Source organism: Pelodiscus sinensis, chromosome 23 (genome assembly GCF_052426305.1).
Source record: "Pelodiscus sinensis isolate ZL-2025 chromosome 23, ASM5242630v1, whole genome shotgun sequence".
NCBI lineage: Eukaryota > Metazoa > Chordata > Testudines > Trionychidae > Pelodiscus > Pelodiscus sinensis.
Genome location: NC_143074.1, coordinates 17,901,778 through 17,916,778, shown reverse-complemented (window position 1 = coordinate 17,916,778; position 15,001 = coordinate 17,901,778). Strand labels below are relative to the sequence as shown.

The 15,001-nt window shown below is 49.2% G+C and overlaps 1 protein-coding gene across 3 annotated transcripts in view; it reads left to right on the top strand.

Annotated features, from left to right (window-relative positions):
- The window catches only part of VAV2 (vav guanine nucleotide exchange factor 2), a 412,625-nt gene that overhangs the window by 320,778 nt on the left and 76,846 nt on the right, over positions 1 to 15,001 (top strand). For all 3 annotated transcript variants that reach the window (XM_089772904.1, XM_075905174.2, XM_075905173.2), the window contains one exon: positions 8,153 to 8,255. In XM_089772904.1, coding sequence (XP_089629030.1) covers positions 8,153 to 8,255 — 103 coding nt within the window. The remainder of the gene's footprint in view (positions 1 to 8,152; positions 8,256 to 15,001) is intronic.

Below are 15,001 nucleotides of genomic sequence, written 5' to 3'. Positions count from 1 at the left end.
ACTTTTCATTTCGTCACATGGATGACAAATCTAAACAGGTGTTAAATCACTCTGCCTTTCATATCTGAAGGCCAGATGAAAAAAAAAATCCAGGAAGCTGAAATATATGTCAGGAACATTGTAAAGTACATTACATATTATTGGCAATAAAGGTTGTCTGTCAACTTTTAAGTTCAAAAAATATGAACAGGAACATAACACCAAGTATACATGTTGTGTCCAAATATATTTATAACTGATTTAGACCAACTGACATTAACTGAGATTTTACAATGTATTCATCTCAATACATATGTATTCGTTGGGGGCCATAAAAGATAGATATTGCCAAATTACCTGGGGGGCCGTATTAAACCGGAACACGGGCCGCAATTGGCCCGCGGGCCGGACTTTGGACATGCCTGTGCTAGCCATACCAGTGTCCAGGGCTGTCCTTTGGGGGGTAGGGCCTGCAGCAACCCCCTCCCCCAATGCCCCGGAAGCAGGGCCCAGGGCATTCCCCTCCCCACTCCCGCTGCAGGCCCTGTCCACCCCTGCACTGCTCCTCCCCATCCCCAAGCCCGCCCCCTTGCTGTCTCCCCCACACGTAGTGAGTGGGGGGATTACTGGGGGCCTGGTGTGGGGCAGCAGCAGGGGTCCCCTCTCCTCTCTCTCACTCACTGCAGTGGCCACTCTGGCTCCCGCTGCCATGGTGACTGGGGGGGGGGGGCAACCCCTGTGGCTGTCCCATGCCAGGCCACCAGGGAATCCCTTGGGACCCTCCATAGGACGGTTGGGGTGGCGCCGCGGAACTTCCCAAGGCGCGGGGGCTGGGGCATCAAGGGCTCTGCCAGCCTCCCTCAACACAGAGAGTGCTGAATGCAGGAGGCCCAAAGTGGGGGATTCTGAGCCCCTGTGCGTGGGAGATGGAGGCGGTCTAGTCCTGATGATGTTGCTCCTGGCAACTGTGTCTGTAAAAGCCCTTTGCTGCCAGCAGGGTCCTTATCATAGGCCACCCTTGCCTGTTGGGGGAGCGGGTGAAGGGAGGCCCAACCAGAGGGGCAGGGAGAGGGCACCCCATTTAGCAATGAACATTTTGGCAGGGGCACAGGAGGGCGGTGAACCTCCCGAATGCTGCCTCGGGTCACCCGTGGTGCTTATGGTCAATGGCGGGAACCTTCGCAACAGACTGATTCAGAGGATTAAAGAGGAAACGCGAGGAGAACTCTGAGGGTACGTCTAAACTACATGGCTCCGTTGACGGAGCCATGTAGATTTGTTGTTTTGGCAAAGGTAAATGAAGCCGCGATTTAAATGATCGCGGCTTCATTTACATTTACATGGCTGCCGTGCTGAGCCGACAAACAGCTGATCAGCTGTTTGTCTACTCAGCGCGCTAGTCTGGACGCTCCCCTGCCGACATCAAAGACCTTTGTCGACAGCCCGAGGAATAACGGGGCTGCCGACAAAGGGCTTTGATGTCGGCAGGGGAGCGTCCAGACTAGCGCACTGAGTGGACAAACAGCTGATCAGCTGTTTGTTGGCTCAGCGCGGCAGCCATGTAAATGTAAATGAAGCTGCGATCATTTAAATCGTGGCTTCATTTACCTTTGCCTATGTGTCTAATCTACATGTCTCTGACAACAGAGGCATGTAGTCTAGACACAGCCTGAGGGAATGAATGTGGGGGAGGAAGACTCAAGCCCCGAGTTAGAATAAATCACAGAATCAGCTTTTACCAGAACAGGGCTCTGCCTGGCGTGTCCCATGTGGTACTTACACTCTGTTAGGTATAAGGTGTCAATCAGAACCTCTGGCTACAGGTGTGAATCCCGGCTCGTTCTGTGTTCAGCGTCCCACACCAAGGGGCTATTCCACAGCGGATGGGAGTCGGCTGCCGCTACCAGCTAGCGAGAGGACTCCTTTGGGTCAAATACCAGAGACTCCTGCTTCCGGGGCTTGAAGAGCTGGTTTCCGTTCTTGACAGTGGCCATTACATGTGTGAAATGATTCTTAACCTCCACCCTGCCCCACCTCTCATCCCCTCCTAATTTCACTTGGTGTAGGTTGCCGCACAGATTTCTCATTAAGCCTGGGCCTGACATTCAGAAGAGCTGAGCAACAGCATTTCCCTGGGACTTCAGCAGCTGAGCTGGGTACTCAGCATGGGTGGCTGGTGATGTACGCAAGGGAAGGCACAGCCTTCCCAAAATTGCCTACACACCCCATCTGTCCCCAGCCCGATCCTTCCTGGCTACCAGGTAGGGCTGAGACCGTGTCACGGCAACCCAGCTTCCCCAGCCACCAGGGAGGACTGGGACCATCACATGGCAGCCCTGCTCCCTGGCAGCCAGAGAGGGCCAGGGCCACAGCGCGGCAGCCCCAGCCCTCCCAAGTATCCAGGAAGGATCGAGTTGGGAATGGGCTGGGCTGGGCTTCAGGGATGGGGCCTCAGGTAGAAGGGGCAGGACTGGGGCTTGCCTTTCCCAATTGGGCCTTCACCCACAGCCCATGGTACTCAGTACCTTGGACATTAAACCATCTGTGACATTCAGCCAACCTGTAACTCAGGAAGGCCGCCCTACTCCTTTGTGTGGTTTACCCCTGGGCCTTTATCAAAGGGAGCGTTTAATCCTTGATCCAGACAGCTAGGAGTTAAATGCTGGAGAGTGGAGTTGGGGAAAGCGGGGTGGTGGTGTTTTAGTAGTTTTCCAATGTTAGTTGCAGGGAAGGGCTTTCTTCTCTGTTCTGTCTGCTTCACACAGCCTGCGCCTTTGGTGGTGACACCCTGGTTTGGCACTTGCCGTGTTCTATTTCTCTACCTGACAGCAGGACCGTACAGGAGAAACTCTAAGGGATAAATGGCAGCTCTGTGCCATCTATCTAGAGAAAATAAATGGCACTGCTCGTCTGTTTATCCTTGGGGGCTTGGGCAGCAGGCGGGCGGATCTCTGTCACCAGCACTGAGACTTCTGATTGTTTAAAGCTCAACATGTTCCTGAGCTGGGCCTGGTGAGGTAGGCAGAGTGACAGTCTGTCTCCGGTTTGGGCCTAAGTGGCTGGGAGACGTTTGATCTACAGTGTTTGTTTTGTTCCAGTAAGTCCCTGTGATCATGATGCATGTTTGATGCAGGGAAGCTGGTGGCGGTGCGGGAGCTGGCAACCGATGCATTAGCGCCAAGTGCCAGGACTTAGAGTCGTGGCGGTGCAGTCGATGTGGCTGGCCAACGTTTGGGGGCTTCACACATGACTTTTGGCTTGGTCACCCAGTACGGGGTCCTGCTGGCTGATGGAAGGAATAACAGGTGCAATGTTAACTCAACCTTAGGCTGCCTAATGACTTTCCAGCCACTCAAATGATATACGGCGATATAGCTCGAAATCTGATGGCTGCCTGCTGGAATGGAAGATAAATTGGGAATCTGGATGCAGTTGCTCTGGCTGAAGGGAACAGCTCAGAATACAAATATTGGGACAGGGAATAACTGCAGTGACGCCACTTGGAAAAAGGGAAGATGGATCGCTGGCTAGTAATAAGTATTACTAGAGCAGCTACAGTGAATATTGCTCTGTAGGAACAGAGTCAGTAATGCACACCGGGGCATATTAAAAACATACTTGTGTTGACTGCATGTGCATTTAGAACTGGGAATAAAAGCATTTAAAAGAGAAACAAAATCCACTTTTGCGAATATTGGTAGTCTGATTTTCTGGCCAGTCCTGATCCTAAATTGGATTTTGTGCCTTTTTTTCTTCTCTCCTTCTATGTTGTAAGGCATTGGGACTTTTGCTGAGCCTACAGTAGATAGCTCCTCTCTACGTGCTCCTTTTGGATTTTGGCAAAGAAGATGTTTTTCACACTGCTACGGATGTTTGTTTGCCTTCATCAAAGCTTTCAAAAAGCAGGCCTCTCAGTCAACTATGATTCTGCAGAATATCACATTATTCTCTGTGTCTCTTAGCTACCTTGGCATTGATGTGTTAGCATCTTTGGCTGGGTCAGTCAGCAGTTTCCTTTGAGTTTCATTCTAGAGAATTGTTTATATTTTTTCTAAGGAGAGTTAAAATAATTCAAATCCAGGCTTCTAAAAATATATTGCTTAGCACAGAGAGACAAGTTAGAAAACACAGAGAGTGGACTCTGGAATTGTCCAATTTAGATTTTTCTCTCTAGAAGATATTGAGGGTCAAAGACCATTTTACGCACAATCTAGGTATTTTACACTAAGCTTAATTCAGATGATTCTAATAATGCAGCCTAAAAGAAGCTAGAGGTTGGTGGATTTACTTAGACTGGAATCCCAATAATCCAGAGACCTTTATTATGTAGCTACATGCTACCTCATGCTATATTATCCTTCAGGCTTGTCTTCACTGTCGCGGAGATCGGCGCTATAGTGGTCAATCTTCTGGTGTATGATTTAGCGGATCTAGTAAAGACCCACTAAATTGATTGCTGACAGTGCCTCCATCAACCACAGTACTCCTCACAGTTGCATGGAGTAAAGGAAGTCGATGGGAGCGTTTCGCCCATCAACCTCCCACTGTGGGGACAGTGCTGAAACTTGGCATAGGATACATCGACTCCAGATATGCTATTTACCTTAAGCCAACCTTCCGGCTTTAGTATAGATCTGTCCTTAGTATAATGATCCATCGAAATAAATAAGATCAGCATTTAGTCTCTTTTATCTTTACTGAGCCACTGAACGAAACAAGCACTCTAAATCCAAAGTGTGTGTGTGTGTGTGTGTGTGTGTGTGTGTGTGTGTGTGTGTGTGTTTAAAATCAAGCTGAGATCAGGTTCATGTTTCTAGTTCAATTATCACCAATCCCAAGTATTTAAAAAATCATAGGGGTGAGTGTAAAAATCATGTGATTTCACAAAATGTTGGTTTCTTCTCATTTGGCTTCTGCTTTCTCCCCCATACCATAAGTCTTTAGGGTGCACTTGAGAGATGTTTTCAAGCTTCTCTCACAAGCAATCAAGGTTAAAACTTGCTCTGTAACAGTGAAAGCTGACATGCACATGCATTCACGTGGCTCCAGGGGCTGGGGCTTTAAGAATCACATCAACAAATCACGAGACTCGCAGGAAAATCACCGGAGTGGGAAGTGGCTATTTGAATGTGGCTGTCACCTCTGTGTCTTCCTCTTGAATCCTGATTTTCCCAGGGGGATCAGCCCATTTGGACCTGTGCACTTATGCTGAGCCTCATGAAAGTCAACGGGGCCCCATGCACATGCAGGAGTACATTTATATGGCTCTGACTGGAAATCTGGGATCTGTGTCAGCATAGCACCTAGCTCAGAGTGACCATATTTCCCTATACCCGATACAGGACACCAGTGGGGGGGGGGGGCGCACTGGCGCCACTCAGGACTTCAGCCCCATAGTGGCTGGGGGAGGGGGGGAGGGGAGGAACTGCCAGGGCTCAGGGCTTCAGCATTGCAGTGGGTGGAGGAAGCGGAGGGAAATTCCCACAGTGGAGGGGACAGGGAGAAAATGGGATGGGGGCAGGAGCCGCCCCCCGTGGCAGGGGCTGCCCGGGAATGGGACTTCAGCCCCGCAGCAGGTGGGTGCCGCCTGAGAACGGGGCTGCAGCCAGAGGTGGGGGTGCTCAAGAAAGGGGCACCAGTGGTTGGGGCTTCAGCCCCATGTTCCTGAAAGGCTGGCAGACCTCCCCCCTTCTTTAGGGTGCACAGGGAGGGAAGCTACTACCTGGTTTCTCCCTCGGCACCCTGCCTGACTCCACACACCACATGCTGGTGCCTGTTTTTTTGTGGCTGGCAGTAACCGGGGCACTCAAGAACCAGCAGGGGGTGTGCAAACATGGGACATTTTACCCCTTTTTAAAAAAAAGTTGGGATGCCTGGGAGACAGCTAAAACACGAAGCAGTCCCGGTAAACACGGGACAGATGGTCACCCTAACCTAGCCATGCAGTGGGGCCAATCACAGTCTCCAGGCACTGCTGTCATATTTCTTTTACTTGATAAGGATAATAACAGTAAAAATCCTTTGCTTACTTGTATTCTTTTTGTGTGCTGCTCTCCCCTCCACCTGAACCTTCCCTTATTCCTTTGCCCATGTGGGGATCTTCTCTGGCATTTCAATGACTCCTGCAAGAAAAGGTTGCATAGATAGCTTTGAACACAGGATGTGTGATTCTGTCACACACAGAGTTGAAAGAAAGCACTAGCACAGAGCAGCAATGTTTCCCCTTGTGCTGCAAGAAACAAAGCTTTGTGTTTCAGTTGCAAGATCCCCACAAGTGTGTCTGAGTTAAAAGAAAGGGAAAGAGCACGTTTCCGATGCCCTTTTGGAAGTTAACAGCTCAGGCAACTTGTTAGGATAAACTTGACCTGACAATTCAAGGTCCCAGAGCCACACAGCTCTTTTTAACCCTGTAGAAAGTAGTAAGCCCTTTAACGCTTGAAATTGGGCTTGGGGGGATTTGATTGTTGTCAATACATTTTGGAAAAGTTTGATTTCCCTGTACAACTGATGGAAAAATATTTCCATGGATGAGGATCAAAATGTATAGATAGGCAAAGAAAGACAAGTGCTACTTGAAAAGTCGTTAGTGTGATTTAAGGACATGTATGCTGTATATTTTGATATGTGATGTTGAGAATTTGGGTTTAAACGGTTATATCAAGTGTTAAAGAGTTATCCCCTGGACCCTCATCCACGCTGTCCCCAATAAATTCCCACAACCGTGAAAATTTAAATTGATTAAAAATGCTTAAAGACAAACATTGATGTTATCCATCAAAATTATTAAAAAAAAATAAAAACAACATTGTGCTAAGCTGAATTATCACTTTGACTTCGGCTGTAGACTGCCTTGGGAATGTGGGCAACAGTATAAATATGCAAAAAGAATGGGAGTCCTGTGGCACCTTAAAGACGAACAGATTTATTTGTCTCAGCGGAGTAACTGTGTGAGTCTGTAACTTTAAAAACAACAGAGTCCTGTGGCACCTTAGAGACCAACAGAAATATGTAGAATCATGAGCTTTCATGGGCAAAGCCTGCTTCCTCAGATGATGAGCTGGAGAGGAATAACAGAAACCAGGTATTTTATAGCAGGAAAAAAAAGTTTGTTTGTTTATTAGGGCATATATTTTCACGGTAAAATCACACTTCATCAGAGGCTATTAAATCTATTAGTCAATTGACACAGAATTATTTTCCTGCTGCTCACAGTCACTCGTGTGTGTGTGTGTGCGCGCGCGCCTTCAGAGCAGGATGTGTGTTTTACTGTATGTACATACATCGGCTACCACAGGCAGGTCCCAGATGTACTTGTGGCCTCTGAGTGCTGTTGCAATGCCAACACGGCCAAAAAGAGCGTATAAGCTATGGCTCCAAGCATGCTGTGGGCCAGATTCATCTCTGGAGGGGCAGGGGGGCAAGTCCATTGGAGGACTGCGGGTGAAACGTGAGATAAGCAGCTGGTATAAGTTGCCTGTGTGTGGACAGAAGAGGGCCTTGGGCTCAGCCCTGAATCAGACCCTGTGGGGGCTAAGTGTGCAGTGTAGACGGCTCCTGGGAGGTCAACCTGTCAGATCACCATGGGCCCTTCTGCTCTTGGAATCGATGTGTCTGTGAACTACCTCAGGGTGTTAGCGGGACTAATTAGCTGATTTCTGTGAAGGACATGGAATGAATAAAGTGCTATAAATAGCTGCAGTAGCTGAGTCCAGGAGGGGAACCAGTTTCCTTTGATGGTTGAAATAGGGTTGCTAGATGGCTTCTACACAAATACCAGACACACTTGACATTACATCTGATTTAGAAAATACCGGACATTTCTATTGTCTCATTTCTATTTTCTCAATTTGTTTCCCAAACAGAAAGTTCAAATACTGGACTGTCTGGTTCAAAACCGGACACCTGGCAACCCTAGTTTGAAATAGGCTGGCCCATTAGAAGCAATATAGCTGTGGAGTGTGACACAGTCTACCTCCGACTCTGGTGTAAACGTGGTGTATCGCAAAAACGTCCTTCATGCAAAGCGGGGAAGAGAAATGAGAACATTAAAGTGTTTGGGCTTTGTTCCTTTTCCCTCTCCTCCAGCACGTACTGGATGCTGAGGTTCTCGTGCATAATCTACCTGTGGAGACCGTATCCTCTGTATTTCTAAATCATCTTGTTTTTGTTTCAGCGAACATGATCTGGGGGAGGATATTTATGACTGCGTGCCCTGTGAAGACGAAGGCGATGATATCTACGAAGATATCATCAAAGTGGAAGTTCAACAACCCATGGTAACAACTTACGCATTTGAAATACCATGTCTTGAAGGGAGGGGAGAAAGTTAAAACAAACAAACAATGCAGCCCCAATGAAACACAAGGATCTCAAACCTATTCGTTCTTTGGAAATGAAGTGGGGGGCAGGATGGTGGGAGGTGGTGAGAAGAGTGATTGAGCTAGCCTGGTCGGGTTTCCCAAAGGGTTTCCATGGTGCGGTCATCTAAAGAATGGGAAGAAAGAAGCCCTAGAAATCCCAGTTGTTAAGGAAGTGCAAATATAGTAACTCGCTACGGAGCCAAATCCCTTTCTAAGGCGAGAGCTGTGATTCATACCTGCACAATTAGCCGGTTGTGTGTCTTACACTGCAAGTATTCTTAGATTCAGGCCAGAGTTGGCAGATATTTGCAGTGAAGATGCAGTTTTCCTCTTGGGTATTTTGACCGTAGCTCTTACGGCTACACCAGCGCAGGTAGATTTTAAGGCTCAGTTTTTAAACGCTGCCTAGGAGGGTTGGATGCCTGACTCCCTCAAATAATGTTAATGGGAATTTAGGCATTGAAAGCCATTAGTGAGTTTTGAAAGTCTTAGCTGAAAGCAACACATGGTTCGGAATTTTAATAGGGCTCTAGGCGCTAAGGGCCGAGGGATATCAGTGAAAAGGCTCATGTTGATTTCAAGGGGGCTTTGGATCAATCCCATTTGCTTGTATGAGACCGAACTTTGTCCGGAATCTTTTGGGAATGAAATTGTCCCCCATGCAGAGGGGCCGGGATGACACCAACAAACCACTTAAATCCCACATGAGTCCTATTTTGACTTGAATGCTGCCTGAGTTACTCTGCACAGTGGCATATTTCTCCCTTAGAACATTTACTCTGGGAACGAAGCCATGTGTTGGCTAGGAACAAAGCAGTATTTTACCCTGAATGAACATGTCCAGTGTTCTCCTGGAGCAGGCTACCAAACAATTCCCCATGAATCTCTGCACTCTGGGTATCCCTGATCCAGGAGCACCTGTAGTACGGAGGAGGAAGTGACTGTGTGCACTGCCGTTCCCTCTCCGGCAGTGCAGCCACATGCTTCCCCTGCAGCTTTTCCCCACTACTCCTATAGCAGCAGGGGGTGGTGCCTGGGAGCAGCGGGGGGCGTGGAGTAAAGATGTAAAATCCCATTTAGTCAGTTAACCAGTTAAACTGATTAAGCAGGTACCTGGCGGGCACCTCTGTCAACCCCGTGGGGCTGCTGCTTCTGGCCCCGTGGGTCTTCTGGTGCTGCCGCTCTCTGCCTCACCAGCCCCACAGGGCTGCCTGATGCTGGCCCACCCCACGATGGGCCCAGTAGGGCTGGAGCAGCAGGTAAGTATCACCTGGTAAGGGTGATGTTTAGCAGGTAACCAGTTAACCAGTTACCCATTCACATCCCTAATACAGAGCCCAACCCCCAGACCCCCTCACGCCAAGACTCCATGGTGAGCTCCGTGGCCCCACAAGATCTTTAATCTGGCATACCCTGTTTCCCAAGGGTGCCGGATTAAAGAGGTTGAAGTGTGTAGTACCATGAAAAAAGAACCACCCAAGGAGGTTCTTTTCCCAGCTAACCATGTGGACGCACCACATTTGTTGTTTCTTCTGATGCAAATTTGCAAGAGAACTCATAGCTGGAACATGCCCATCCACGTTTTTTGAGATTCAAGTGAAATTCTTCCACCCCCAGGATCTGAGTAGAGTCTAATTGCTGTCTTCTGGCTGCACACAGCAGCTGACAAGCTTCATAACTCTGGGAGGAAGCGGGATAAACATACAAGTTCACCGGTCCATTAAATTCCCTTCGCGAGACCTGCAGTCGCGAATCCCAGATTGCTGCTGCTGGCATTTGGAGGTGTGGAGTGGCAGGAACTTCGCAGTCAGAGCAATCCCAGGCTGCAAGCTCTGCCGTGGAGCTGCTAGGAATGTGTGCCGGGGGGGAGGGGCTCTCCCCAGTTCTATACTCAGTGTAATGCTATCGACTTCATTGAAGAGACTGCTAATTGAACTGGGATCGGAATTAGAATCTCCCAAGGCCTCTCTGTGATGGTTTGGGTCACAGAGATCCCCTTGAGAATATCATACCACTGAGCCTGCCTCCCTACCCTCAGCAAGGCCCCGTCACCCTGTCTGGTTGAGCCAGAAGGTGTGGTCTCCCCCAGCAAAGGCATAGAATTGTGGTAACAGACCCCCTCTCCCAGAGACTGAGAACAGGTCAGCTCTGAGGCTTGACACAGCACCCTGATGCACAACCCCAATGGGAGCAGAAGCCCAGATAAATCTCTTACCCTATAGAAGTTTTACACAAGAAAGATCAGAAAGTTTGCACCCTTTGTGAACGAAAGAGAGAGTCACAGCTGCTGTCTCTCCCCCCTCCCTCGCTCCCCCGCACCTTCTCCAGGGTAACAATTATTTAATCATAAAAACAAAAGTGATTTTATTAAGTACAGGTTGAAACTCTCTAAACTGGAACTCTCTGGTCTGGCAACATTCAGATCATGGATGTTCCAAAGGACCAGAGAATCCTGGTGGAGAGTTGGCACCTGGAAGTGGCGAGGTTGCCCAGAAGGGTGGTGGGAGCCTGGTGTGCAGAGGTGGCAGGGCTGCCTGGCAGGACAGCAGGAACCCGGCATGCAGAGTTGGGGCTGGCTGGCAGGGAAGCAGGGGCCAGTGGTAGGGAGGGAGCCGTCTGGGAGGTCGGTGGCCAGGCCAGGGCTGAAGGAGCCAGTGGCAGGGGGGCCAGAAATCACCTCCCCTGGTCCAGAAAAATCCGTTATCTAGGACCAGTCAGGTCCCATGAGTGCTGGATCAGGGAGGTCCAACCTGTATAACAAGTAGGATTTATGTGATTGCAAGGGATAGCGGACAGCTCAAAGTAACTTGCTAATCTAAAATAAAACAAAACACACCTGCTAAGCCTAATGCACTAATATAAATTGTTATAAATATAATTGATCACCCTAGTCTTTATTTCAGGTAAAGTTCTTCACAGCTAAAGCGGATCTTTTTTTTTGACCTGAGCCTAATAGCTTCTCTCCCCATTGTTAGAATTCTTTTGTTTCCAGGTCTTTTCATGTAGTGGAGAGCACTCTGTGAAGCCAGCTGAAGACAATTATTGTTTGCTTCCTATCCCTGAAATAAAATTTCCCCAAGGGCGGGAACTCTTTGTTCCATTCTTCTTACCCCCATGAAAAAATACAAAATTCAGTATGGATTCCAGCATCAGGTGGTATGGTCACCTGTCTTTTTAGGACCAACCATAGTTTAGGCTGACTGGAAAAACAAAACTATTTACAGATCATTGCCTTGAGCACCGGGCCCTTAAGTACCGTAAGCACTATTTATAGCTTTCCCTAGAAGACCTAGCTTAATAAACAGGTTGACACTTCATATTTCTAACTTCACATACAAGAAAGATGCGTGCTCACAAATAAAATATGCACATTTGGGCAATTACAAGCTTTTGAATGTTACATGCCCAGATTTGCATCAGCATATGCAATCTATACATATTCACATTCAAAACCACATTTCCATAAACAATATGTAAGTGCAGTGTGACACTTGCCCTGAGAAGTTGCACCTGTAACTTAGTCAGTGTCACTTGAGGGGGATTCAGCAACCCCCAAGTCAGGTCCTGAGTGCAGAATAAGGGGCTTTTTGTGCCAATGAACTCTAGTTATTTTTAGTGCACTAGGTGAGATGCGAGCCACACACACCGGGAATCACACCTCGAACTGAAAGTGTAGACGCAACCTACAGCCAGACAAGATTTATTGGCACTTGCATTTCTACTGATGCCTTTAGTGGGACTTTTTTGGTAGAATTACCTAATGCAAGCAAGCTTAAAATGAAAGAAAACTTACCCACTTGTCCCAGGACTCTGGAAGCAAACTATGAACAGCAACCTTCTCCTAAAAGCCTGGGGTTAGTTCACCATGGTTTCAATAGCCGATTTTGCCGATTTCATATTTACAACCTCAGATTTTGTTGTGCTGTCCTGAATATTGTTATTAATGGCTGATTAATAAAAGCTTGAGACTGTGATTGAAAAATCCAATAAACCATTTCCCTTCCCTTGGTATCTTCGAAATAACTGCTGAAGGCTTTCAAGTTAATGCATGCTGGTAAAATATGAAGATGTCAATCAAAAAAGCAAGTTAAAGGCATACTTCCATGCATGTTGTCATTCCCAGGAAGGATTCTGGTCCCATTAGAGGTTTATTTGGTTTTAAATGGAGGTAACAAGTAGGGATGTAAAATTCTGTTTAATTGGTTAAGTGGTTAACCAATGGCCAGGGGCTGCTTCAGACAACCGGAGCAGCCCCCGTCCATGGTGGATCGCCTGCGGAGCTGGAGCAGCCCCCACCAGTCAACGTTAACCAGTAAACCTCACCGATCAAGCTAAAGGTTAACCAGTTAAACATACAGATCCCTAGTAACAAGTGTGAGATTTATTGGTGTAGCTTTCCAAGAACTTTCAGGGAGGTGGTCTTTGCAGATGCTCAGAATCAGGCCTGTTTTAAAGGTTCAGCGCCGTGTTGGCTCTAACAGCTTCATGCTGGTTTGTTTTTCTCATGCCTGATTTATGAGGCTTAGCTGCGCCTCGCTTGTGCGCCTCTTTGCTATCTTGAGATCTTGGTCTGTCACCATCATCTGGAAGACAATGTGAAGAAGCAAGATGCAGGGCCTGTGCAGGATGGGGGAGAGGGAGAGGGGAAGGGGCAGCAGTGGTGCCCGGAGCCCCAGACCTTTTAAATTGCCACCGGAGTGCCTCGCAGCCCACTCCAGGCAGCATTGAGGGCTGGCGGGGGAAGGGCATGATGTGGTTTGGGCAGTGCTGAAGGCGGGCTCCCCCAGCCACACCCCTTCCACCCAAAGCCCCACCCCTTCCAGGGAAGCAGAATAGGTCTCCCCACCCCCGCTCCGCCCAGATTCCCGGCAGGTCTGTCAGCCCCTGTCTTGTGTATGTTGCCCCCATTCAAGAGGAGATGCGCTCTCACTTCGGCTGATTTCCAGTTCCCCAGAGCACGTCCACAGGCTTGCGGGAGTGGGGCTTGCGCTAGTGCTGTCAAAACGGCCGTGCCACCATCGTAGTGCGGGCTCTCGAGCCTGGCGGGGCAGGGGCTGGAGGACTGGGCTCGCCAGCCCAAGCTGCTACACCGCAGCAGTGTCTCCATGGCAGTTCTTAGCCCTGCTCGCCAAAGGTTGCCGAGCTTGCTCTCGGGAGCAGCATGAACGTGCCCCTTCAGTCGCTCCCTGGGAGGCACTGTGCAAGTGTCTGAAGCAACTGGTGGTCTGGATTTTCCTTCAAACCCATCGAATTGAAGGGGGCCTGTGGGAAGGAGGCTCTTGCTTGAAAGGACATTTTGAAGGGGGATGGCGTACTGTTTCCTCTTGCTGTAAGGTCCCACTGGATGCCGCCCTGCATGATAGAGGCTGCTCTGCATCCACCACTGAGACCAGAAATTCAAAAAAAAAAAAAAAAAGTCCCCCATGTTCAGGGCCGGGTCAACTCTAATGGGGGCCCGGGGCTAGGAGATTTTGTGGGACCCCATGTGCTCTGGGCTGGGGCTAAAATGTGGGGTTCAGTGAGCAGGACGGGGCTGTCAGGGAGCAGGTTGGAGGTGGGGCAGTGGGGCCTGGGTGGGAGGTAAGGTGCAGGAGCAGGGTGGGGAGAGAGATGGGGTGTAGGGTCAGGGTGAGGGTGAGACACGGGGTACAGGAGTGGGCATGGGAGTGGGGGATCTGGGTGGGAGTTAGGGCACAAGAGCAGGCTGGGGAGGGATCAGGTGGCTCCACATGCACCTGTGCACCACCTGCTCCTCTCCCATTGGCTACAATTCTCAGCCAATGGGAGCAGCAGGGGTGGAACCTGCAGGGGAGTGCCCCTAGCAGTGACGCACCTAGCTACGGATGTGGTGGGGAGAATGGCAGTGCACAAAGCAGGGGCTTTAGTGGCACCATTCCAGGGCCCTGGGCTTAGGGACCCCCCTTTGCTTGGGGCCCTGGGCTGCAGCCCCTAAAGCCCCTTTCATAATCCGGCCCGGCCGATGCTCGATGTGCTGAGTGCTTTGGAAAGCCCAGCTCCAGCAGGGAGTGCTGAACTTGCCAGAAATTCCAGCCTATGTGTAGCTGTGGACAAGCCAGGGTTTGCTAATTGCATGCTAGCCCCAAATGCAATGCACTGGATGTCTTAGGTGGTGTTTGCACTGTGAGGGTATGGCTAGACTACATGGCTCTGTCGCCAGAGCCATGTAGATTAGTTTAGTAGACATACCCAAATGAAGCGGCAATTTAAATAATCACCACTTTATTTAAGTTTAAATAGCTGCTGTGCTGTGTCGATCAGCTGTTTGGCATCACAGCGCTGTAGTCAGGACACTCCGCCATCGACATCAAAGGTATTTGTCTACCTCCCCGTTATGCCTCGTGGGATGAGGTTTACTGGGGAGGTCGACAAATGCCTTTGATGTCGACCGCGGAGCGTCCAAACAGCTGATCGGCACAGCATGGCAGCCATTTAAACTTAAATGAAGCGGAGATTGTTTAAATTGCCGCTTCATTTGGGTATGTCTACTAAACTGATCTACATGGCTCTGTCGCCAGAGCCATGTAGTCTAGACATACCCTGAGTGAGGGCTCTGAATCCCAGCCTGTGCAGACACACGCTAGCTCCCAGCTGAGCCAGCCTGCTACAAACAGCTGTGGAGACGCAGCTTGGTCTGTCTTGGA